The sequence below is a fragment of the Solanum pennellii genome, chromosome 2 (assembly GCF_001406875.1).
Source record: "Solanum pennellii chromosome 2, SPENNV200".
NCBI classification, from domain to species: Eukaryota; Viridiplantae; Streptophyta; class Magnoliopsida; order Solanales; family Solanaceae; genus Solanum; species Solanum pennellii.
The window spans coordinates 51,541,692-51,568,691 of NC_028638.1; the positions used below are offsets into that span (position 1 = coordinate 51,541,692).

General features: G+C 34.5%; 2 protein-coding genes and 1 pseudogene across 3 annotated transcripts; 2 read left to right on the forward strand and 1 right to left on the reverse strand.

The window, feature by feature from the left end:
• Window positions 1–1,372: 1,372 nt before the first annotated feature.
• Window positions 1,373–11,875, forward strand: LOC107010810 (annotated as a pseudogene).
• A 2,729-nt stretch (window positions 11,876–14,604) lies between these two features.
• LOC107011677 (probable pectinesterase 53) lies at window positions 14,605–16,269 on the forward strand. The gene is made up of 4 exons (XM_015211261.2): window positions 14,605–14,909; window positions 14,992–15,181; window positions 15,526–15,968; window positions 16,038–16,269. Exons 1-4 carry the CDS (start codon window positions 14,605–14,607, stop codon window positions 16,186–16,188), a joined length of 1,089 nt encoding a protein of 362 aa, XP_015066747.1. The 3' UTR covers window positions 16,189–16,269.
• Window positions 16,270–16,531: 262 nt separating this feature from the next.
• LOC107011676 (UPF0183 protein At3g51130) lies at window positions 16,532–25,528 on the reverse strand. 2 transcript variants are annotated; one of them, XM_015211260.1, is made up of 15 exons: window positions 25,236–25,528; window positions 24,989–25,071; window positions 24,368–24,442; window positions 20,859–20,926; window positions 20,631–20,736; window positions 20,324–20,384; window positions 20,052–20,218; window positions 18,987–19,049; window positions 18,422–18,469; window positions 18,190–18,303; window positions 18,011–18,110; window positions 17,836–17,912; window positions 17,444–17,548; window positions 17,250–17,308; window positions 16,532–16,756 (listed from the first exon to the last, which is right to left on the reverse strand). In XM_015211260.1, the coding sequence occupies exons 1-14, from the start codon at window positions 25,327–25,329 to the stop codon at window positions 17,261–17,263; spliced, it is 1,209 nt and encodes a 402-aa protein (XP_015066746.1). In that variant the 5' UTR covers window positions 25,330–25,528; the 3' UTR covers window positions 16,532–16,756; window positions 17,250–17,260. The 2 variants fall into 2 exon arrangements, with proteins under 2 accessions (XP_015066746.1, XP_027770584.1); XM_027914783.1 differs by lacking the exons at window positions 16,532–16,756; window positions 17,250–17,308 and having other exon boundaries at window positions 17,444–17,565; window positions 25,236–25,526.
• Between the last annotated feature and the right edge of the window lie 1,472 nt (window positions 25,529–27,000).

Here is a 27,000-nt window from a genome sequence, read left to right on the forward strand (position 1 = left end):
AAGTTGTTAATGGAGATGATTATAAAGAAGAGCTTGAAAATGGTAATGTTGGGTTTGAAACAGTAATGTTTTGAGAAGATATTTAAAACACATAAATAATTAATAAAGAAAACGAGCGAAATGTGACACTTTTTAATTGGCTTCAAACAGAAAAAATAAACTTTCACGCGCCCTATTGTGCGTGTTCACAAACTAGTGGAGAAAATGAGTCAAAATTGCCCTTTTACAACGATATTGAATACTTTTGTGGGGTAATAGGACGCCCCAATAATTAAGGTGTCTTTTTGAAAAATCGAGATAACTTTAGGTGTTGCTTTATGTCTTTTATTTCTATGGTATGCGTTGATGGAATTGTAACTATCAGAAGTTCAAACCTAGGGAAGGTCTATTAGAAGGGACAAATTAGTCTGTCAATTACGTAGAAGTCTTTCAAGTTTTAAAAATTAGGTAAAAGTAACAAAAATATATATTAGGTTAAAAGATGTTTTTAAAATAGTTTCAAACTTTTAATTTTTACACTTTAATTCAGTAACTGTCATAGTTGTCGGGACAACTTCTTTGATCGTTTGACAACTGTCATAGTTGTCGAGACAACTTCTTTAGTCGTTTGACAACTTTAATAGTGTTGTCCAACTATCCTAGTTGTCAAGACATCTTCTTTAGTCGTTCGACAACTTCAAAAGTTATCCACGTCAGTAATTGCCGAGACAACTACGAAAAATATTATTAATTTAGTTTTTATTATTATTAAAAATAAAAAAATAAAGACAGTAAAGAAAAGCCACTTGTCCTATTTTCTTTTGGAACTTACATAAATATACTATGATAAAAAAATATTTACCATTTATAGCAATAATAATTTTTTTTTCACTTGATCAGTTTTAATTCATTTATAATACAAGTTTAATACATATTACAAAGAATAATTTATTATTCACATATAATAATGATGAATAATGCATTTTTCACACATTTTAATACATTTATAATATAATGTGTCAAATTTTTACCAAACAAACATAATATATTTCAAAAAACAATTATAATTCATGTATATTGCATACATAATTCACTTTTAATTCATATTGCAGATTTTGCATAATATTAATAAATAAAAAGTATCGCTAAAATCAATAATTATTTATTGTAATGTACCAATTTATGTAATTTTTCTTTTTTTTTTATTAGGAATTTGCAGGACACGTTTAGCTTATTTTCCCACCTAAGGGGAAGGTCCACTCCTCTCTCTCCAGCGAACCACCCGCTACGGCGGAACCACTGCGCCTCGCCGCCTCTGTCCCTCACGACCCTCCGCCATACCTCAACCCTCAGTCTCCTACTTCGCTGTCGGAGAAACAAGGACGGAAAATCCCGTTCTTCTAGTCTGCTGTCCACTCCTTCGAGAAACACCCCACTCTGCACCTCTGACTACGACGACCACCGCCAGTGCTGCTTCCACTCAATATCTCCTTCAGTCTCTCTCCATTGCCAATTCAAGCGCCTAGCTCCGGTGAGCCACCATCTATTCAGTCATATAGCAACATTTAACACTACTCGCATACTATCAGATTTCACTATATATATACCCTACTCTTTCTCATTTTTTATTGCTCTATTCTTTTATTTGTTGGTTGTTATTCAAGAGGAATAATATATCCTGTTTAGTGGTTTGTTACTTGTTGATTGCTTCTTGATATGGTTGGAAGAGTGTTAAATTTCTTACTGATCGCTAAATTGGAGTTTCTTTTTGGTCGTTTTGTTTTGCAATTTAGTTGTTAGTTCTGAACTTGAACTTATGATTGTGTTGAGTGGCGGAAAATTGTCCTTACGGAAGTGTGTAACAAGACTAAGACCCTTGTCACATGGATAGAAGAAAAGAATAGAGAAAGCTATAGTTGAAATTTGAATTAGGTAAGAGGAATAACGGGTTGAACTGCAAAAATTTGGCCGGACCTCTTCTTTAGTGATTCTCTGTACTGGAAATCAAAATCCAAAGGTTCTTTGGCCTATTATGTTGACCAAATCCTTGAAGATAGGTTGAGGCCAAAGAGACAGCAGGTCTGAGAAGCTAAAATGGAGAGAGAATGAGCTTGTGTGGTTGTTTCTTTTAAAATAGAGAGAAAATCAGCAGGTCAAAAGTTAAATTTTTGTGATTGGCCATTGCATTGATTGATTATTATGGCATTTTTTGTATGAGTCCTAGTTGACAGTGTTTCTTGTTGACACAGGACCCTAAGCACCAATACTGTGGCTGCCATTGTCAAAGCTCTAGAACCAAGAACTTTAATCCAATGGATGAGGATTTTCGAGCTGGTTTTGCATCGTACACTTTCTCCATTCTATTTGCAAATTTTACAGAGTTTGCTATCGGTAAGTAAGCAAAATTTTAAATGTTAGAACTGAGCTACAGGAACTAGACAGGGTGTTCCTTAAACTTCAAGCAATGGTTTATAGAATGGAGTTTGGTCGTGCATATTTTTGGGATAACACACACTATAAGTCATCGATTGCTTGGGTGGGATAAGCAAATGGACTTGTCTATCATATTAGTGATATCCTTGAGGATATTTCACTGAACTTAGGTCTCCAGGAAGGAGAAAAACTGGTAGATGGAGACCTGTTGATTGATAAATTCTTGTTACTAATACCACGTAAAATTAATTGTATTGTAGAAGACTTTCAAAATTTGATAAAGGAGATGGGAACAGATTTTCTTGTTGACTTGGTGAAACAAGTTCCTAAAGTGGTTGCTAGGAAGCAATGTTGCGGATTTTCTGGTTTATCAAATCCCTCACACGATTGGGAGAGAATCACAAATTGAGAAAGTTATCGAAATATTGACCCAAAACGATGTACCTCTTTGTATCACTGGAATGGCTGGCATAGGTAAGACAGTTTTTACCCACTGTCTTTGTGAAAACAAGGAAGTGAAAAAGGCATTTCCATTGCGTTTATGGGTTTCTATTTCTGCAGAGTTTGAATTGGTCAGAATTTTGAGAGCAGCCATTGAGTCTGTCTCGAAAAAAAGCTGCAATGTGACGGATCTGAATGTATTAAGGTCCACTTTACAAGAATTATTACTCTTGGGAGGTTTGTAGTGGTACTAGATGATTTGTGCATTGGAGATCTGGAAGATTGGAACTTACTGTATGCAGCTTCTAAGGTTGAATAGAAATCAAGTAGATTGGTATTTACCACCCGAAATTCAAAAGTGGCATCTTTTATTGGTTCCAAGATGTTTTGTCTTCAACCTCTCTCAGATGAGGATTGTTGGAAGATCATCAAACAAAGGCCTTTCATTAATAATAAAATGCACAATTCAGAAGTAATAGGACTTGGAATAGCCAAAAAATGCAAAGGCATACCATTGGTGGCAAAAACAATCGGAGACATACTTCATTGTTTACCGGTTAATGAATGAGATTCTTTTGTTAAAAGTAACATGTGGGACTTGCCCTAGATTGAGAACTATGTATTCTCTGTTTTTCTGATTAGGTATTGTTGTCTGTCACAACACATAAATAAATGTTTCTCTTATTGATGTATATTTCCACCAGTATACGTCTATAAAATGAAGGAAATTGTACTGTTGTGTATGACCGAAGGCCTGATTCATCCTATAGACGGAAGAAGAATCGAGGATATTGGTCGAGAATATTTTGAAGAACTTGTATGGGGTCTCTTTTCAACTCTGGAAATAAATATCCCCATGACTTTAGTGGATCTTATACCATGCATGAGTTCAATCATCATGTAGTTGTTTCTGTCTCTTCGAGTATATGTCAACGTATAAAAGACAACCAGTCTTTTTACTCTCTTGATAGGGTTCGACATTTGTTAATTTTCATGGCAATGCTCAACCCAATGGCCTACAGAATTTCTCCAAATGACACAATTTGCGGATATTCACGTTGTTATGTGCAACTAATATAGGTGCAAAAGTCCATACTCTTTAAGAACTTCAAAGTTATAAGGGTTTTGAACTTAAAGTGCGGGGTATCACAGAATTACCAGAAATCATTGGCAATTTTAAGCACTTGCGATACTTAGACCTTTTCAGTAATAACATCAATACTTTACCATAATGTGACCTTTCGTTGTTACAAGTGTTAATTTTGGAGAATTGCACATCATTGATGTGTTTGCCGGACTAATTTAGTAGGCTAATGAATCTTCGACATCTTTTGGTGTAAAACATCAAATTCATCAAATGCCAGTAAATTTCAGATTCTTGAAGGAATTACAATCATTGAATGTTTTCGTTGTGGAAGCAGAGAATGGTCATAGAATCGAATTAGAGGATTTGAATTCTTTGACGGGATTATTTTCTTTAATTGGATTAGAAAACATTATAAATGGATAATCAGCTGCAATTGCAAACTTAAATGAAAAGCAAGGTATTGTAGAGCTTGAGATGCAATGGAGGAGTCACCATGAGAGAATTATATGAGATTTTAACGTGTCTTCAACCTCATAAAAACTTAGAAAGGTTGATCATCCATGACTACCTTGGTAACAAGTTTCCGTCATGGCTCTATTATGGACCTTGTTACATGCTTAGATCTATGTACTTGTGAAACTGTGAATGCTGCAAATATCTCCCGCCTCTAGGAAAACTTCAATTCCTTGAAAGTCTTAGTATTGAAGGTATGTCATTATTTCTCCGCACAAAAGTAGGGGCAGCAAAAGAAATATACACAAATTGAAAAGTTGTTTAATACATCAAAAATTGGGAAGTGGTGGTATCAGCCCACTACCCAAAATATGCGTAAAACAACAAAATATTCAATCATTAGTGTTCTCCAAAACAATACTTTGCAGAAACATATAACCCTGATAACACACATCAAGACGGGACAATACAAAAAGAGGAAAATTGGCAAATACCACAAAGAATCATCACAAATTTTCACACGATAATTAGCTATTACAGTTCTAGTCCCTAGTCTTTTTCTTTAAACAAATACATTAGGAAATATAAAAAGTATGTGGCGTCTGGGCATTATCAATTGATCAATATGTATAAATGGTATTGTCTTCAACGCATTCCAGTTTTTGCCATCTACGGGCTAGTCTATCCCGTATGATTAAACTTTTCATAGAAGCTGGACTAGGTGGTAGATAATCAAGTCCCTCGCATTCTTCTATTTCTAGGTTTTTGAGAAATTGAGCCGGAAAAGTTAAAGCAAAAACTTTCATTTCAAGTATAGAACTTCAGATCAGAAAGTTGAGGCATGTCATATTATCAGATTCCCAACCAAACAGTTGAGGCATGGTAGAAAAAACTAGTGACTTGAGTTACACAAATTCGCCAAGGTTAAACAAAGAAGGGAGGCCTACTACCAATAATGACATACCTTCAATAGTAAGGCTTTCAAGGAATTGAAGTTTTCCCAGAGGTGGGAGATATTTGCAGCATTCACAGTTTCACAAGTAAATAGATCTAAGCATGCAACAAGGTCCATAACAGAGCCATGACGAAAACTTGTTACCACGATAATCACAAATGACCAACCTTTCTAAGTTTTTATGAGGTTGAGGACAGGTCAAAATCTCATATTCGAAATTTTAGCTCAATGTCACGGACTTAGAGTATTCGCTAAGACTCCTTGCGGCACTCGACAACTTACGAACGACTCTTTCACGATCTTGTAAAAGAGAACTTTAGAAGAAGGCTTGTATTACTATTGTTGGATGGATGATTTACAAATGAGAGGCCCTCCTATTTATACTACATCCTAAGGGCCTAAGAGTAAATAAAATTTATTATACAAGTCCTTCTACTAACTACACTTTAGTCCATATTCTAGAGAATTCTACATAATCTAGAATATGCTAAACTCTTCTACAAAGATCTAAAGTATTCTAGAGAATTCTAGAGAATTCTCTAGTCTTCTCCATAAAACTAGAAGATTCTAGAGCTCTCTGCAAACCTCTTCAAGACTCTAGATCCTTCTCCCCCATTCGGACGTAAAATCTGGCTAGAATGGTGGCGGGACGTCACATCAAGCTCTATAATACCTTGCTTTTCATTTAAGTTTGCAGTTGCAACTGATTGTCCATTTACAATGTTTTCTAATCCAATTAAAGAAAATAATTCCTTAAAAGAATTCAAATCTTCTAATTATTCGATTGTATGACCATCCTTTGCTTCCACAACGAAAACATTCAATGTTTGTAATTCATTCAAGAATCTGAAATTTACTGGCATTGATGAATTTGATGTTTTACATCAAAAAAAGATGTCGAAGATTCGTTAGCCTACTAAACTTGTCCGACAAACACATCAATGATGTGCAATTCTCCAAAATTAACACTTGTAACAACGATAGGTCACATTATGGTAAAGTATTGATGTTATTACTGGAAAGGTCTAAGCATCGCAAGTGCTTAAGATTGCCAATGATTTCTAGTATTTCTGTGATGCCCCGCACTTGAAGTTCAAAACCCTTATAACTTTGAAGTTCTTAAAGAGTATGAACATTTAGACCTATATTAGCTGCACATAACAACGTGAATTTCCGCAAATTGTGTCATTTGGAGAAATTCTGTAGGCCATTGGAATGAGTATTGACATGACAAATTGACAAGTGTCGAACCCTATCAAGAGAGTAAAAAGACTGGTTGTCTTTTATACGTTGACATATACTCGAAGAGATAGAAACAACTACATGATGATTGAACTCATGCATGGTATAAGATCCACTGAAGTCATGGGAAAATTCATTTCCAGAGTTGAAAAGAGACCACATACCAGTTCTTCAAAATATTCTCGACCAATATCCTCGATTCTTCTTCCGTCTATAGGATGAATCAAGCCTTCGACAATCCATAGCAGAACAATTTCCTTCATTTTTATAGACATATTCTGGTGGGAATATACAGCAATAAGGGAAACATTTTTTATGTGTTGTGGCAGACAACAATAGCTAATCAGAAAAACAGGGAATACATAGTTCTCAATCTGGGGCAAGTCCCACAGGTTATCCTTAACAAAAGAATCTCATTCATTAACAGGTAAACAGTGAAGTATGTCTCCGATTGTTTTTGCCACCAAGTTCTTTTTTATTCCACTTCAAGCTTTAGAGTTGATCACTACAAGAATATTCATAGTTCATAATTAATAATATAACCTCATCAAGCTCTTGATAGATTTTCAATAGTAATTATTGTTGACATTTTCTTCCTTTGATATGTTACAGAATTGAATTTTGAGGCAATATTTGTGTTAAAAGATTAATTAAGGCCACAAGATGGCAATTTTGGAATATTATAAAATTAACATTTGTTAGAAAATAATTAAAATAAGGGAGGTATAGGTAATATCGTAAACCACAAGGGAAGTTAGTTTAACATGGCTAAACCTGAGGGCAGGTCTGAAACTTCCCTTTTCTTTTAGAGTATCTCACTGAATAAGGTGTCACTAATTACCTCCATCATCCCATAATTACACGTAACATGTCCAAAATATATAATAAGAAAGCAAAAGATGAAGAAAAGGAACGTTTTAATTTGCTTCAAAATGACTTTCACATCTCTGGCCCTCATCTCTATTTTTTCTCTTCTTTTTTCATGGCAGCCATGATCTTACCACAGGTTTTATACACTTCTTGGTGGTTGTCTGAAAATTTTAAATGGACACTTAGTTATTGAAAAAGTTTCAAAATAGACACTTTAATGCTTTATCAAAAAAACAGTTTGTAGTTTTTCACATTTGCAAAACTATTAAGGTCCATAGAGGCCTAGACTCATCCAGTGCACGTGATTCCAGATGCATAATCCTGCAGTTTATGGAAGAGAAACAATTGGCGAAGGTTACCTACCAGCCTTAAATTGTAGAAGGTTAAACATAGTACACTACAAAGATTCTAGAAATCATTTTTACCGAGTTATATGTAGAAAAAAGTTTATATCGGATACTTATTAGAAAAACAATTATATCAGATTGTAAAACAAAGGATAGTAATTTAGTCAATAAATTTTGTTAAGGGATTTTTCTTTTATTGTTAACGAGTAAAATTATCTGCGCCTCACACAAGAATTTAATATCACGGAATTCATAAAATAATACTTAGAACCTATCGGTCATTAAAACTAAAACACTATATTATCTTACTTACAAAATTACGTAGTAACGAACATTAATAATGTAAAGGTTTAAAGGAAAATGATAATTATAACATCTTATCATTTATCCTTCAATCAATAATCTTTAATTTGATTTTATAATTTATTTTTTTTTGCCTCCAGGAAGTCTTACTATTTGATATTTTTGGGAATCAAATGAACATCCCCTGAGATATTAAACTTTCTTATAAATAAATAATAAAAGGCTGAATTTTTTGCCTCCAGGAAGTCTTACTATTTGATATTTTTGGGAATCAAATGAACATCCCCTGAGATATTAAACTTTCTTATAAATAAGTAATAAAAGGCTGAAAAAGTGAACAATTATTCTAATTTTAACGTGTAGAAAGTTCAGCCCTACCTTTTCCTTTACATATTTCATTTTAAGCTCCGCATTTAAATGTTTCATAACAAATTATTAAAATGGAATGTTAAAGGGAGAATGTATCATATTGGACAACAATTCAACTTATTATATATACTTGAAAGGGAAAAATATTACACAAAACTGTTCAGTTTGTTTGAGTGTTTTTTTTAATTAAATCAACATACCAGAGTGATAAAGTTCAATTTGAAGCTACACTTCTATTCCGATCGCAGTGTTGAGAAACAGATTTATTACTTTAAGAAAAGTATTTACAACTTATAGTAAACTTGAGTATATGTTCATACTTCATATTGAATATGAGCAATTAATTATTGTGTAGTTATCTATGTCTTTGTGATCAGAAGAAGTTCAGAATTTTTGTTGTTTTAAAATGAGAGGAAATCTCTCTATTTGAAGACAACAAATGGCAGTGTGAACAAATGTTTATTGTGCTTATCGGAAGGTCAACTCTTTGAAAAAGTTACAACACTTCAAAAAGGTCACAACACTTCATAAAAGTCGCAACTCTTCAGGAAAAGGAAAGACTAGTTTTAGAAATAAATAAATTAAAAGGGAATCTTGGTTTGTGGTGGCGCCACATAAGCGGGTTAGGGTTCTTTTTTTATTATTATTGTTGGTGTTATTATTATTATGATTTTGTGAGGGGATACATATTATTTCAGTCTTGATATTATGTTCTCTAGGCTTACAAATTCATTTTCTCACCTTGACTAATTCCATGAGATACTTGTCACCTCCCACCTGCAACATGTATCAAGTAACTCTGTCCACCAAGGCTAGGACATATGGAAGAAATCACTAAGTATTTTTGTCCCTACTAGGATTTGAATTTTTGACCTCATGGTTCTTAATCAATTTCTTCACTTGGACACACCCTTGGATAAAACATCTACTTTTTCCAATTTCCTCATTTTATCTTCCATGTGAAAGAAAATTGTGTAGAGGTGAAAGTTGACCTGTTATTTTTTTTGAATCCATTATCATGTTACTCCATTATTGTCATTTATGGGCTTGGTATTTCTGATGTTCACAAGAGTATTGCACATTTTAATTTCTCTCCATGCTTGCGATCATCTTTCTTGTCCAGGACCCCTAAATCCGCTTCCCTCCGGCACATGGATCATGGAATACTTAAAATATGTTACGTCGATTCTGAAGAAAGAAAGTAAAATCCTTGTTTACTTAGCTCTAAATATGTGTGTTGAATAATTGTCTCAAAAGTTTTTGGAATATTGGTGTTTCGCCTTCAGTCAGGACATGTCTATTGATTCAGGAACTAATATGCATCTTTGGAGCACTATTTGTCATGTTGTCATTGATAAAGCATGTTAACTTTAATATGCAGACTTGTTCTAGAGCTGCCAGTGTTCTTTCGCATGTCATTAAGGGTAATAATCAATGCAAGGAAAAGGTATGTTATGTTCTTCCCACCATCCAAAGATGTTTTCCTTAATCTGCGCAAAATAAGTTTTTTACACATGAATAAAAAGATAAAAGGTATATTCATCTTTTGATTGGACCAATATTTGGATTTTTTGTGGATCTTTTCTTTTAGGTGGGAAATGTAGTATGACTTCGGAGATGTTGTACTTGGTCCAGTACCATCTTGGTTTATGTTTTATGGAGCTAGGATAAATTCTTTTATGTTTTGTGGAGCTAGAATTCATATACGCTTTATAGACACAGCAAAATACACCTTATATTCGGGAGCACAGTCACTCTGGACTGTGTTGCTGTTTCTGTGATAAGAATTATAAGATACAGAAGTTGTCCTTATTCTTTGATTATAACATATAAGTGAATTGCAGGTTCTGCAAATTGAACTTCTACAACCTACTCCCATTCTAGGAAGCCCAGAGCCTCTGTTACACTGTATTGTAAAGTATCTGGCTCTTGCCTCTTGTATGAAAAGTAAAGATGGAAAATCAAGCACATCCGAGAATGTGTTTTTTCAGTCTGTTATCCTGAAACTGTTAATTATTTGGCTTTCTGATTGTCCAAATGCGGTGCAATGCTTCTTGGATTCACGTTCTAACCTAACGTATGTGCTGGAGCTGGTCTCAAGTCCTACCATAACTGTTGGTGTAGTGGCTTGGCTGCAGTACTATTAGGGGAATGTGTAATCTACAACAAAAGCAATGCTAGTGGAAAGGATTCGTATAGCATAGCTGATGCCATAAGCCAAAAAGTTGGGTTTACATCGTACTTCCTAAAGTTTGATGAAATGCAGAAAAGACCTCTTTTCACATCTGCTAAGCCATTTTTGCCAAGTAAACCATTGACAACATCTACTGTTGCTAGTATGGATGAGATTGAATATGGTAGAACTGAACCATCTGCTGAGCATCGTATGCTTACATCAGTATTTGATTCTCCATTCATATATTCTTTGGAGTGCTTAGTGGCTGATATTAGAGAAAAGATGGTAGAAGCTCACAGAAGCCCTAAGAGCCAGGTGACTGTGGTACCAGCAGAACTTGAACAACAGGGTGAGGAGAACGGTGTTGACTATATCAAGCGGCTGAAGACTTTAGTGGAGAAGCACTACCATGAGATAAAGGTAAGTAGGGATTTTGGATTTATGTTCCTAATAAATGCACTTTGTCAATTTAGTACAAGCTTAGAATAATTTGTATCTCACTATCTTTACATCTGAATATAGTTTTGCATGCACAGTTAGGGTCTAAGCTGCAGGACAAAATTTGTCCACTTGAGAATTCTTTTTCAATAAATACTTCAATCATTTCGAGGAAAACTGTCATGGCAATTTTTAAAAATAATTTAGTCATCTTTATTCAAAATGGTAAAAACTTGCAGCACGACAACTCAAAGGAAAGGTTAAGTACCTTCTCTTTTGATAGGCTGAAGAAAGCTCAAGTTACTTACATACTATAATGGACCTCTAGGTACTTAATGAGTTGGTCTGTACTGATGCTGCATTCATGTAAGTATATGTTACCTGACTGGTATTATACTGTTTATATCCTTCCACTAAAAGTAAAGATTTGCTTCTTAATGAGGCCTTGCAGAGTGGAGATAACGAGACGCTGAAGGAGAGCGACGCAATGATTGATTTGCTTGTGTGCCTTGGACAGGAGCAGAGGAAAGTAGACAAACTTAGCTCTAGGCTGAGAGAGCTAGGTGAAGATGTAGGTAAATTGCTGGAAGACGTCGTGGATGATGTTGATGCTGATGAAGTCGACTAGTCTTACTGATGTTTTCTTGATCTACAACAGACTAGTCTTTACTGTGTTCCAAAATTTTGTATAAGCATATCTGTTTTTTTTTGTGTATATATCTGATATAATTGAGAAAAGACGGTCATTAATGAAGTTGTTTCGAATTTTCAAGACATCTTAACTTTGGGGGTATACCTCATTTTTCACCCAATACCACTTATAAAAAAAATATATGTATGTTACGCATAATCACTTGCCACGTGTTAAAAATAATTTTGAATTATTTTTATTTGATTTCTTTTCTTTTTCTTTTTCTTTTTTTCTTTCTTTGCCTGAACTTCTGCTCTTCTGCCATTCCCTTCATTGCGCTGCAACTCGTCAAATCCGTCGTGGCGGGGTAGATTTCGCAGTAGCACAATCAATTATTTGTCAAATTACCATCAATTAATTTACTTATAAAAATAAACACCGCAAATACTCATAATCTAAATACTCAAAATATCACCAAGTCAAAATTTGATATTTAAATCACCACTTTTTCTAACTTTTTACTCCCAAATCCAATCTTGATTTGTAGGAGAAAAAAATCTCTTAAAAGAAGAATAAGAATGAACATGATAACATTAGTTTTAAAAAAAAATGGTAAGGTAAAAGAGAAAAAAATAAAAGTGAAGGAAGACATGGATGCCCAAGAAATAATATGATAAGGTAATGGTGGTAGTGGTAGAAAAATGAGAAAAAAAATTTGAAAACTTTAAAACTATTCATAATAAAGTTAAAAAAATTAATACTTGGGTTTCTATAAATATTTTCAAAATAAGTCAAATTGTGAATGTCAAATGGTAATTTTACGTTGGTCTGAAGATGTATCAAGAGTCCTTCATGCGCCCATATTTCATGACAATACAAGTGGTTAAAATTAGTCTAAAGTGTATATTTATTGTGGTTTAAGATGGTTTCATGGGTAATAGAACACCCGCAAAGTTACGGTGTCTTTTTTTTAAAATTTGGAGCAACTTCAATGATGACTTTATGTCTTTTCTCACATAATTATACACATACAAAATTTTACTGTATCACCATTTGAATATAATAATGGGAAAATGAGGGAAATCCCACCTTTAAATTTTTTTATTACCATTATCCCTTATTAGTTTTATAAATTTCTAAAATTCCTCAATTTGCGCATCAGATTAATGTATCAGCATATCATATTAATATATCTCGCGCATCAAAATAATATATCATGTATAGAATGTACATCAATTAGTGTATCATGTATAAAGTGTAATGTATCTTACTTTTGTAATTATAAACTTATAAGGGACAAATGGTAATTTTACCTTAAAAATATGTAATTTTTGTCCTTTGCCCTATAATAAATATAATGTTTTGAAAAATATCATAAGAAAATGACTATAATTAATGATGAGGGTAAATTAGGAACAAAGTCTAAAATTATTCATTGATTACATAAATAAACAAATATAGTTGAACATTTCAAAATAATATAGTAGACAACTATTATTAGACGGAAGGATAACTATAATTAAGTCTGTTAGGGAAATTTCATCATTTTTATCCAACTCTAACATATGTATATTTAACATATAGTAACTAATATTTAAATTATCTAACCATATAAAAATTGAACTGAAGTCAAGTACTTATTATCAATGTCATGAATTTGATGCAATGCGTTTTGAGTTTAATAGTTGATTGTTGTGTTGTTTTATTTCTTCTCCCAACTCGAAGCTGTACTTTCTAACTCTAACCAAACTCTTATTTATTTATTTATTTTATTATTATTATAATATATTATATGATGTTGTTAAGACCCATTAACAGTGTTTTTTTTCGTCCCCAACTTTCTTTGAAAAAATTAATAGTCACATGAAATTTGAAATACCAAACTCGTGCATAAGGGTCCCATATGAATGATGATATAGTTTCTCGAAATCTGTTCCTGCTTTATCAATTTAGTCAACCATTTTAGTCCTAAATTCGTTTTATAAACCACAATCCAGGCAAATAATGCAATAGCTCTACGTAAATATACTTCATATATTTTATTGCAAAGAGAATGGCTATAATATAATGGCAATTGGTGTTATGTACAACAAGTTGTTTGTTTTTTTCCTGCCAAATTATAGTCACGGTTTTTCCCTAACAGTCCCACTCTCCAGCTGACCTAAACAGACACATTGCTATCGAACTGTGCATGATATGACAAATACTCCCTTCCGTCCCAAAAGTAAAAAAATTAACGTATTTATCTAATTTTTATACTGTTATACTTCGTATAAACAAGACACTATATTTATTGATTTATTAATGACCGTTATTTTCGCTAAAAAGAAGTAGTTGTCAATATAGAGGTGGATAGAAACCATGTTAGATCTCCCAACATTGATATTTATATGTGAAAAATCACTTAGTAGTACTATGAATTCACCGATCAGCACTGAAAACATTAAAAAAAGGAGAATAATTAACTTTAAATTTTCGATCCGTTTCAATATAATTTATCGGCCTATGATAAAATCAAATTTTAGGATAGATTGGTCTGAATGAGGAAAGAAACAAAAAGATAATACGAATCCAGAGCATAGCCACGACCTGTCAGATTCTCTCTCACCCGGACCAATCACTTTTACCACATACATTTTTTATATTTATTTTTTTATAATCGTAGTGTCCAGATCAGCTTTTATTAATTCTATGGAATATCATCCAGCAACAAGTATTAGGTAACTGTATCTATCAAGGCCAACACAAATAGGAAGAATCACCCGAGTATTTTTTTTCTCCTCTTGGCTCTCAACTACTCCACGAGTACACATACATTCTTTTTTCACCCTTTATATACTAGTGACTCTCATTATCTTCTATCTTCATCGTACACTCAGGATGAAACTGTTAGAATTTTTTTTAATGTTAATGTTGTTTACTATTAGCACAAGTAGTGCTAGAAGGGATAATACATTGAAGGTGGCTAATGAAGAAAAAGACTACTTGAATTGGATTCATCGCATGAGTTCTCGCAATCATTCTGTTTTCCAAGAAGCTAAGAACAAATTAGAGCCTTGTAAATTTATTAAGGTGAATAAAAACCCGAAATTCGGAGATTTTACTACGGTTCAGAAGGCTATTGATTCAATCCCAATAGTCAATTCTTGTCGAGTGGTTATTTCTGTTAGTCCTGGAACTTACAGGTAAATTTTGTACACCTGTTTTCTGCTTCTTAATTTTGATACATTCGCAATTTTATGGAAGTGTTTTGTTAAAATTTTGTAGGGAAAAGATTGAAATTCCAGCAACAATGGCTTACATTACCCTGGAAGGTGCTGCTTCACATAAAACAACTATCAAATGGGATGACACTGCAGATAGGACAGGAAAAAGTGGCCAACCAATGGGAACTTATGGTTCCGCAACTTTTGCTGTTAATTCCCCCTATTTCATTGCCAAAAACATCACCTTTAAGGTAATTGTATTGTCATGTCTAACAATATATTAACAACTAATTTTATCTCTACAGATGATGCATGTTAACGTGGTGGAGTCAGAATTTTTAATAATGTACTTGCTAGTATAAGTTATCTATCCATAAGAGAATATTTAAACACAGGTATTCTATTTGAGCAAAAGGTATTGGGTTATGCTAATCTTGTAGGCGAAGCTCTGTAAAATGTATTCAAGGTATAATTCTTGGATTAACATTTATAAGTACGGACAATATTTGTACAATTGATAAATCGGAAAAACTTTTGGAAAAACTGTTGCATGTCTTTAGGTGAATAAAAAATTAATTGATTCCTCCGTGAACAGAATGTAGCACCACCACCACCATCAGGGGCACTAGGAAAGCAAGCGGTGGCATTAAGAATATCGGCAGACACAGCGGCGTTCATAAATTGCAAGTTCATTGGAGCACAGGACACACTGTATGATCACAGGGGCAGGCACTATTTCAAGAACTGTTATATTCAAGGTTCTGTAGATTTTATATTTGGTGATGGGCTCTCCCTTTATGAGAATTGTCATTTACGTGCAAAAACAAAAAGCTATGGGGCATTGACAGCCCAGAAGAGGGAGAGTTTACTGGAGGAAACTGGATTCTCTTTTCTCAATTGCAAAGTTACTGGATCTGGTGCTCTTTACTTGGGCAGGGCTTGGGGTACTTTCTCTAGGGTCGTATTTGCTTACACTTATATGGATAAAATTATCACATCAAAGGGATGGTATGACTGGGGAGATAAGAACAGGCATATGTAAGTTCTCCCTTTCTTTTTTCATACCATAGAACGCGAATTTACTGAGGTATTTATGTTGATCTGCAGGACGGTATTTTATGGGCAATTCAAGTGTTCAGGACCAGGGGCAGACCATGGTGAAAGGGTGAAATGGTCCAGGGAGCTCACTGAACAAGAAGCTAAACCGTTTATCTCACTCAGTTTCATAGATGGTCATGAATGGTTACTCCATATTTGATTTCTTTGATGGCAGTCAGCAGTCTTTACTCCTGTACAATTACGCAACTCATATTGCAAAGTTAGAAAATTATTTTTCCCAGGCACCGTCTTATAGAGCGATTTTCCCATCCACGACCACAAATATAGAAAAAGTACCTACTCCTACTTTCATCAAACCAGAATACAGTTGCGCAACAATAAATTTTATCAGCATTCATTTTCACGAACTGTTGCTTTTCTATGCTATTTGGTTGAAAGATCCGTTAATTTGACTAAGCTAGGCAAAGCCAACTGAATACCAAATGGGCCAGTACAATCGTCGAGAAGACTTCACAGCGAAAAGTATGTCACACAATGCCTTATCAAATCAAATGCAACCAAACTTCACCTACCCAAGGAATGAAGTAACGAGTCTTGTATTGCAAGAAGTTGAGAGCTATGTATATAAGTTTACAAGAGACGACAATTATAAAATAAACTGTACAAGTATAAACAAATATACAGTAGATACAATTCCACCATGACGGTCAGTTAAAAGCAGACCTGCTTTCCTCAAGTAATTGAACTGTACAATACCAACAGGCAGCCTGACAGAAACAAACTGACCAAGTCAACAACGAAAAGTAACATCCAAGGGTTTAGAAAGATTATGATCAAAAGCACAATGGAGAAAGACGTGATAGAAGTTACTGGCAAACAAATATAGGTCCTCTAGATGTCAATATCATATATAGAGAACATCAGATATCAACATCTCGTGTTCACGTTGTAATGGAGAAGAAACCCAACATTCCTAGAATATGGACACTTCTTAAACAGCTACCGCTCATACTCAGCAAGGACATCCCACACACATCCCTTAGTATGCAGCAAAGACAACCAACATAACATCACCACCAAGACAAAGGGAGAGAAAATTACTGTGGGACTGGCCAAAACAGATAGTGATAGCATGATATATTTTTTTGCAAAGGATATGCATACAGTTGTCATCGACTATAGAAAAATGATGTAATGTTCATATAAAAGTCAAATCACCCACTATTAGAGAAAACTGAAAAATAAACACAGGCCACGCACCACATAGATGATCAGGACTGGAATAGAGTTACAGTTGCAATGTAACCGTTCTTCATCACCTGTGACAAAATAAGCAAAGATCCTAGTGAAGCAATAGGAGACGAAAGCACAAAGGGAAGAGAGATAAAGTGTGTGGCAGAACCACAGTGTACTGTGGGGTATACAGTCATTTATTTGAAACAAAAAAAAATCACCTCAAAGGCAAGATTTTGGTAACCATATACAAAGGTAGATCCAAACGGATTGCTCGCAGAGCCTTGCGTCTGGATAGCAGCTCGACCACAATCCCCTAGTATCTCCTGCAGAGTCATAGCAACTTAACAATGAGTCAGATTAAAATCGCGCCCAGAAAAAAGAGGATGTCTGATGATAGGTATATACACAGGTGTACACAAAAGTTTGCCCATTAGTTCCAAGTATCATTAACATGAACTGATTCTGAGTTTTTAAAAACTGAGTGGGGGTGGGGGAACAACGTGGAGTAATAATTATCCAGAACACAAATAGTAAGAACTTCCAACTTTAAAACCTTGAAGAAATACCACTAAATGAACAGAATACCAACGAATCAAACAGAAGAATTCACCTTAACTTGTTCCCATTTTGTGCTGGCTGTAATAGTGGCTTTAGAGGAGTTTACATCCTGATGATAAGACCCTACAACTGCAGAAAAAAAGATGCGAAAAGTATTAAAATGAATATCCAATTCTTTTAAATTGGTATAACGAAAGAGCGCTGTAGATCATGAAGAATCAACTCACAATCAGAACAATGGATAACAAAATTGCACTTCATGTATGAATTAAAATCAGCATGCCCAGGATAGTTGGTGTGCAAGACAAATTTCTTGATTTTATGTGTCTGCAAATAAACCACAATAATCTGAGAACAGATATAGACTTCATTAAATGTGCTCATGGAAACTCAGAGGATGACATACCTGCCCATCAAACAGTATATCTAAGCCACGAGTAAAGTAGTTGTAGAAGTAATCACCACAAAGAGTTGTCCTCGGCCGGAGATCTGACGCAGAATGAATCACCATTTGATCAACCTGCATAACTAATGAAGTCAATCCCCACCAACAATCTAACATGTAGAAACTTGAAGGAACTCAGAAGAAGCTGGATATATCAATTTTCTGTTAAGACGCCAAAGAAATATAGCACTACCTGTTTTTGATGGATTCCGCATGGTCGACCTAATTCGGTCCAAACATCCTGCATAAAGATAAGATAAGACAAGGTTTTGCATGGTTGATTCAGTCATCAAAACATATGTAATTAAGGAACAGGGCTATATGCAGCACGAACAAACCTATGCCAGACCACACGCAACATATAAGGACAGATGGATTCAAGCATTGTAAAACTAAAAGGAAACTACTAACGCACGCAACATATAAGGAGAGATGGATTCAAGCATTGTAAAACCAAAAAATGAACTAAGTTCAACCCTAGTTCAATAAATGAGCTAAAATAGGTTTTCAGCCTCCTGTCCCCCTTTTAACTTCAGGAAAAATCTAACTTCTGCGTTGCAATCCATCCTGAACTTCTTTTAGGCAATAGAGATATGATTACTGGATGGAATCTAGACTGAAGACAGTATCATAATTCATATCAATACAATTAGAGTTTCCACAATATTAAGGAAAAATAATCCAATGGAAGACAGAAGAACATTAAACAACTCAAGCGAATGATTAACCCCAGAACAATCTAAAGAAAGAGTAGTTACCTGTGGCGATGCACCAAAGGGGATGTGTTGTCCACCAATGCTAAACTGTAATTCTTCCCCCAGCTAAAGAAGATAGAAAACAAACAAATTCATATGTAAATCAACTGACTGCATGTCGGAGCATTTAATTGTCAAACTTAACAAATGACACTTGACACATTTTTTAATGATCTAAACTACTGCACAGAAAGACGTGAAATTTTTATCTTTAGAAGTAGAAAATAACTACTAAATCATTCATCAAGTGCCAAGATTCAACACTATGGAGCACGAGGAAAAAAAGATCTGATAAAAATAATATCAAACTAGACATTTAAATCTTTTTCTTTTTTTATGGATAACCGTAGTGTCTAGGTCAGCTTCTGCGCACCTCCCAAAGGATATCAAACTAGACATTTAAATCTTCTCTTTTCAAAAGGGTGTTTTTTGAATTCTAACCTCAAAACTAGTAGCCATTGCAAGTGGAGAAAGAACCATCAACAATAGTAGCCATTGCAACTGATGAAGGAATTATTAAATTGAACGGCACCAGATTTAGTTTACTTTAATTCCATTTCCCTTGCATCACAATTTGAGATAGGACTAAAATGAAAACTAAAGCATCATCAATTTTGATCCAATACTACAATTTTCTAGCACACAAATTTGAGATGTGATGATGGATTTATAACAGAGCAACTGCAAGACAAAACATATAAGCCAGAACTGTCATATCCCAGTGGTCAATTTCCTTTTTCAATGGCTATATAATTGGAAAGTGACGACAACAATATCAAGAAGCTATTAATGGTTCTCCTGGCAAAGAGAACTGTGGAAGACCAAATTTAAGCACATTAAAGCCAAAACTAAAAAGCTCCAGACATGAAATCCCTTTATGTCAGCTCTATGTCAAAGCACCAGAAGCACACAAAAAGAACATCCTAAAGAGCTTTCCCCGCGAAATAACATAAAGAGCTGCAGCTCAAAGGAGGAGGACTTAACTTACTATTAATACATTATTCAAGAAGAAATCACATATTACATTAAAGAGACTGCACAAAAACTTCAGGGTGGACCGAAACAAACCTTAACATGCACTTCTTCCATGTAGAGGCTCCCAGCAGGCAGAGGAGGAGTACAGGCCTTGTCCATCATGGATCCAACACCAACTTTGCTTCCAGCAGAACTATCAAATATTGATACACGGCAAGTAACTGGGGTTGTGCCATCTGGAAACTCAAGAGGTAGTTCCGCTTTTGAAGTGGAAAAAGAGAGAAAGAAAGGAAAAAGTTATTTCTACCAGAGTAAATAATTTGAGTCTGCACAAGTGTGAAAAAAACGAAAATAACCAGGAATACCTTCACCATCACGGCAGCAATCTGTATACTGGGAGGGAATTGGAAAAGCAAATGACAATCCCTGCAAAGTTGGCATCTATCAGAATCCTCAACACAGAACTAAGTGATGGATAATTGAATAAGAGCCTCTTTGGATTGGCTTATTTTAGGTGCCTTAAGCCAAAATAGCATTTAAGCACTTTTGTAGTGTTTGGGTGAAATAAATAAGTGCTTTAAACAATTATTTATTAAGCCAAACAATAAAAATAAGCCAAAAGCCGCAAGTCAGATTTAAACGTGGCATTCAATAGACATTGGACAAACATACTGGATAAAATAAAGTGTAAACTCCTCTGTCCTTGTCATATGTTCCTGGATAGGTTGGTCCAAAAAGAGAATAGACTGCTACAAAAGTGGCCAAAGTGGACGGCCCGCTGAAAGAAACAAAATCAAAAGACATTATTTAAATCACCAGAAATGTTGGGAGGTGTTAGCACAGCATCATGAAAACCTACCAATCTAGACAGTTGTGTAAGTAAACACTATGAAAACCTACCCTATTACAGAGGTGGCATAGCGCATCTGAAGCCTTTTTACATCAAATATTTCAATAAGGCGCAGTCTCTGAAACAGGTAGACATGAGGGTGTAAGGACATACTTGAAAAAATGTTTCTAATTCATTATGCAAGTAGAAAGCTCTTGAGCCAATTTATAAAGGAAATAAATCTTATAAAAGAGAAACTTACGAAAGAAATAAGTTCATGTCTTCATGATAAAGTAAATTGCAAGAGAATAAATTTAAAAGAGAGTCACATAATTTTAGAAATATTTCCAAAAGGAAATGCCTTTTCCGGGCCTATCCCCCCTTCGCCTATCGCTTTCTTGAGTTGTTAAACTTGCACCTAAGGGATTCATTTTTCCTGAAAGGAAATTTACACAACTCATTCCATCCAAAATCACGTTCTATTTGAGAGATGTACATGATCTAGGAAACTAGTTAGTAGATGTATTCATGTTATTAATACTTCCCCAAGTATGTTCTTTTTTTTAGAGTAAATCGAAAGGAATTTCCTTAATGTGCACCGAGGTGTTAAGTGGTAAAAGGTCTTTACATTGAGCCTCCAAAAAACTATTCGACAATCAACAAATAATAATGGAATCTCTTATTTATTACAGGTAAAACAAGGTAACTAATGATCTTCAGCATCCATCTTTCAACTCCTTCAAGTATTCTCCATATCATACAAAAAAGGCATCACAATGCTATTTCAAAACTTCCTCCTTTCCTGCCGGGTTTTCCTCAACCTCCACATTGCAAGGGTGTTTTCAACTTTTCAAGGAAGTAAATCATGCAATACACCAAAACTCTTACTTCCGCTGCATGTTGCATAGTGTAATGGAGGAGCACAAGATTAGTGTATTCACCCTTTTTCTTGTACATGCTACACTAATCAATATTATGTAACTCCTCCTTTTCAAATTGCTTCAACCTAAGGATAACGTCCCATGAAGCGAACCAAGCAAAGAAAGCTAATTCTTAGCAATTTTTTAAACCATCCAGGTAAATATAGTAAGGTTTCACCAGGCAGCTCCCTCGCACCCCAATGTCAGCTTTGGATGCCATCCGATGCTTCCATTCTTTAGCCACTAAACTACTAGTTTCCAAGAAAAATACTTCATTTCTTTTGACTATCAATCTTTTATGGGCTTCTGAAAGATATATCCCAAGAAATTCCACATGTATCGTTCCTAAGTAGATCTGATATGGACCTCCACATTATTGTACTTAAGTATAAATGAGGATACTTTATCTTCAGCGTTACCTTCCGGAACCAATATCAACTATGATTGCCTTTCCTTCAATGAATTAAATGCATTTCTTAAAATCAATCTTTCCCTTCATTATTCCTTTCGATGGAGAAGATGAATTCTCTCTCCATAAAGGACACAACCAATGAGATAACCAATAAGGTAACGAGGATAAAGACAAAAGATGAATTCACCAATACATTTCACTATCTTGAAGATCTCTCAGCACTATTTCCCGAATTTACAGCTTAAAACATAAAGCTTCACATTCTTCCACACCCAAAGAAAAGAAAACTCATCTTAATCCTAATAAAATTTGATCGTTAATAGGTGTAGCGGCACAGACAATCTTGCACAACATTAGTAAACTTTGACATTTTTGTTGCAGCATACTCAGGCTTAATAAAATCTTTTGTTTCTCCAACTGCAGCAACGTGCATTTGCTTCTTCATGAACACTCCAGACCGAATTCAATTCAATGAAGTTTGAACCTAAGAATCTGCAGGCATACTAGGAGAGACAAGATTAGGAATGAGGATGTTCGACACAAGGTGGGGTGACTTCGCGGGAGACAAAATGGGGGTCGACCAGTGTTTCGGGAAGCGAGAAGCGGAAAAGGGCAACAAGCGCTCGCTTCACCGAAGCGAGAAGCGAAAGCGCATGCTTTTTTCAAATAAAGCGCTATTTAGTATAAGAAAAAAATATCAAATGTGCATAGATAAATAATCAAGAACAATAGAGGTAATACGTTGAACAAATCTTTCAATTCTTATATTAAAAAGTAAATAATAGAAACTAAAAAATAGAAACCAAATAAGAAAATACAAGTAACTACAAGCAAAAACAGAACAGTGACTTGGTCACAGAACAGCAAAAAAACAAAGGTAAAGAAAATAGAGACAAAACAGAGTAGCAAAACCAAAAAGAGAGAGAGAGAGAGAAAACAAAGCATACACAGTAGCATTACAAATAGAGGAATCTTAAATCAGAAGAAACAAAAACAGACTACTGCTACCCAAGAAGCATTACAAACAGCAAATTGAAGGGAAAAAAAACCTAGTTATTGCGCAGCAGAGAAACAGAATGAGAAGAAGAAGAAGACCTATTTTCTAAGCTGAGTATTTTTACAGAGAGTCCAACAGCAGTAGACAAAAGAAGAAAAATATTTGGTAAAAACTTATGTTAGTATTTTTAAAGAAATTTAAAAAAAACTAGTAAGCGTTTATCTCTAAAAAGAGAGCTTTTTCTTGCATTTATAAGCAGCACGCTTCCCGCTTCTAGGACAGAAGCTCACGCTTCTTCACCATAATGTCACTTCAAGGCATTAGAGCGACAGCCTGTCACTTTGCGCCTCGCTTTAAGCGAGCGCTTCGGCGCATTTAACAACACTTCATGGGAAAGTGAGTCTGAGATGATTCAAGCACGTGAAAAAGAGTGATGCAAATGTCCTGGTGAGGAGGTGTGTGAGGCTGGTTGTGAGGAGCTTCGGGAGAGGAAGAATTCGGCTGAAGAAGAATTCGAGAGAGGTTATTAGACAAGACATGGCACATCTACAGCTTACTGAGAACATAACCTTAGATGAGAAGTTATGGTGGGCGCGGATTAGGGTGGTAGGTTAGTAAGTAGTTGAGCATCGTCACTTTGTCCAGCGGGATAGGTTTCTCCTTGCACTCCAGTAGTATTAGCACTATTCTCATAGTTTCTAGTCCCTTGATTCCTGCTACTACATGTTAAGTGTTATGCTTCGATTATTGTTTTATTTTGTTGCGGTTATTGTTCCTTCTCTTTATTTGTTTCAGAATGTTTCACTTATTATAATGATGTCAAATAACTTTTCTCTTTTGATATTTGATTCGATATGCGTTAACTGAACAAAGGGTCTTCCGTAAACAGTCTCTCTATCTCCACGAGGTAGGGATAGGTTTGTGTACATTCTATTCTCTTCAGACCCCACTTGAGAGATTTCACCACGTATGTTCTTGTTATTGTTGAAGTTTTCCCCTCACATGTGCATTAAAATAAATGATCAACGATTACAAATAAAGGATACAAATGCCTCGAAAAATTGGCATTGGCATTGGCATATTGCCACCACATTTTAGCCATGCATTCAAAATTGTGAATTCAGCAAAGAATGAGCCATAAATAAAATATCATTAGCTAACTTGAACAAATTACAACAAAATATTTACATACAAGGCAACTAAATATCCTTATTAACTAGACCATAGTAAGGCATGCGTCAAATCTAATACCTGTGACCAGGAATCAAACCGCAGATGAAATCCATGATCTGGGAAGCTAATGACAATGTCAAGTTTTAAGGGCTCCTGCAGAAAACAGATTGAGCATTGAGTTATGTAATATTTGAGATGCTGGTGTGCAAAAGTAGCCACATCCACAACATTTATTACAGTGTTATCATACTAAGATACCATGTAAAACCTGATAATTTCAGAACCATTTATGCATGGGCAGCTTAATGGATGGAATTCGTCCTACTCCAAAATATATAGCACAAGCCTAGTTAATCGCAACTAAACGGGGAACTTTACGAATGGCTCTTACTGCAAAATAGATTATGGCTCAGTTGATCGCAACTAATAGGGTATTTTTCTATTTAATAAACAAAAGTACCAAGTATGTGACTTAACATAACACTAAATAACACAAAAAGGATCATTATAAACGCATAATCAGCACTCCGTAAACTGATTGTTTGAACTTCAAAGCAACTAAATTTTCATAAAGTAAAGTTGATTTAAAATGACTAGGGTACAAAAATTGATGTCACCATAATAAGGAAAACATATTAACCTAAACAAATAGAAGTATGTAAAATTGACCTAAAAAATATTATCCACCCTGAATCATACCTCGTCGTAATACTTAACATGGACCACATCATAAATATTAGGCTGCTGCTCTATCTGCGCAAAAGCTTCACAAATAGGCATTCCTGAAATCATCATCACATGTGGAATTAGCTAAACTGAACCGCATCAAATTGAATAATGGATCAATGAATTTACAAACCTAAACATAAAATGAGACAACCTATTTGACCTAATCGGTAAGTTAAACGAAAAAAAAAACAAACAAATGGAATAAATATAAGTTTACCTAGAGTAAAAGGACCGATTCCTACACCAGGGCGGAGATCGAGAACAATAGAACCCATGGCAGTGCCTTCGCAGCGGCGTCTTGGTCTCTGCATCGTTTCGTTGTTGAATCGGGGGATTGTGACTTTTTTAAAAGTCTTAGATACGATGGAGATAGATAGCTTTAAGTAGAAGGAGAGGCAAGCTGACAACGATGAGGCAAAGGCGAATTAATGGATGGTATCTGGTTTATGCAATTTTGGCACCCACCGCACGGAAACGTCGTGGTTATTTTTTATTTTAAAGGAGTTTCGGAAGTGAATTTGATGATTTCGAGGTTAGGTTGATACAAAAAAGAAATTTAGAATTATCTATTGACTAATTTGTCCTCAATAATGGCGGGTCGGGTTCTGGATAAGGGAGCCCTTTTGTTCCGGTTTTCTAGAGGCAGCAAAGTACGAAGCCCATTTTTAGCTTCGTTTCATTTGCTTTTGTGTTCGTCTAATTAATTAAAAATATTAAAGTGTAAAATCAAATCAGTGTTTTTTTAGGGCAACTTTCATATATAACAGGCACAAAATTTAAATTTGTATGTTATAGTAAAGTTTGTATAATTGTGATTCATAGCAAATATATGTATATTCGCTATACATATACACAAAAAGCAATTATATAATTCGTTGGTTCCTCTTCAAATTTGATTTGTATAATTTCGCTGGCAGGATATTTGTATTAATTGTTATTAGCCTCTCATTTGTATAAATCGTTGTTAGCCTCTCAATTCAATTGTATGTGTTTGTATATCTGTATAAAATTTGAATTTGTATACAATTGAACCAAATTGTATAAAACGAGAAAGAAAAAAAAACTTGTACAATTTGAATTTGTATAAAACGAGAAAGAGAGAAAGGCAAAAGAGACTTAGGCAGTGAATATACAATTGAATCAAATTTTACAAAAAGAGAAATTATATACAATTTGAATTTGTATAAAATGAGAAAGAGAGAAAGGCATTAGAAACTTGGGCATGAAAATATTTATATTGTATAATTATAAGTGTATAGGATGGAGATATATGTATTTACATATGTATATACAATTTTCTCTCGCTTTATACAAATAGAAACACAATTTATACAATTTTATTGTATAAAGCGAGAGATGCGAGCGACAGGAAGCGAGCGAGAGGGAGAGAGTGGCGAGCGAGAATATGAGGGAGAGAGGGACAAACAGTTTGCTATAAAAATACAAATAAATCAAACGATAGCAACTGTATTTATTTTACATTATTAGTTTGTCATTCTATACAATTATCTTTTTTTTTTTATCGTTAGATTGTCTCACGTGTGATTCTTATTTTGTTATTTTTTTACAAATACTACCATTTGTTTTGGAAGTAATAGTAACCCATTGTTTCCATGCAATTATTTAAGATAATAAATGTCCAATTATTGTGTTTTTTCTTCTACCAAATAAGATTTTTATTTCAATATTCACTTTCAAATGTTTTGGCCTACAACTTTCTTCCTCTAACCCTGTTCGTGAAAGTACATTGAATGTGCTATTATTATTGAAGAACGAACTATTTAATTTAATCATGAAAATCCTATCATTTTGCTAGTGAGATTTTAATTTAAAACTATACACATATCCGTTTAAATAATTATTAGAACGGATAATTATTGAGCTAGTTGATACTTTTTTGGATAAGTTTAAAAGTAATCCATTGAAGGACTTCTTAATATTTGAAAATTCCCTCTTATTACTTCAAAAATTCGAATATTACC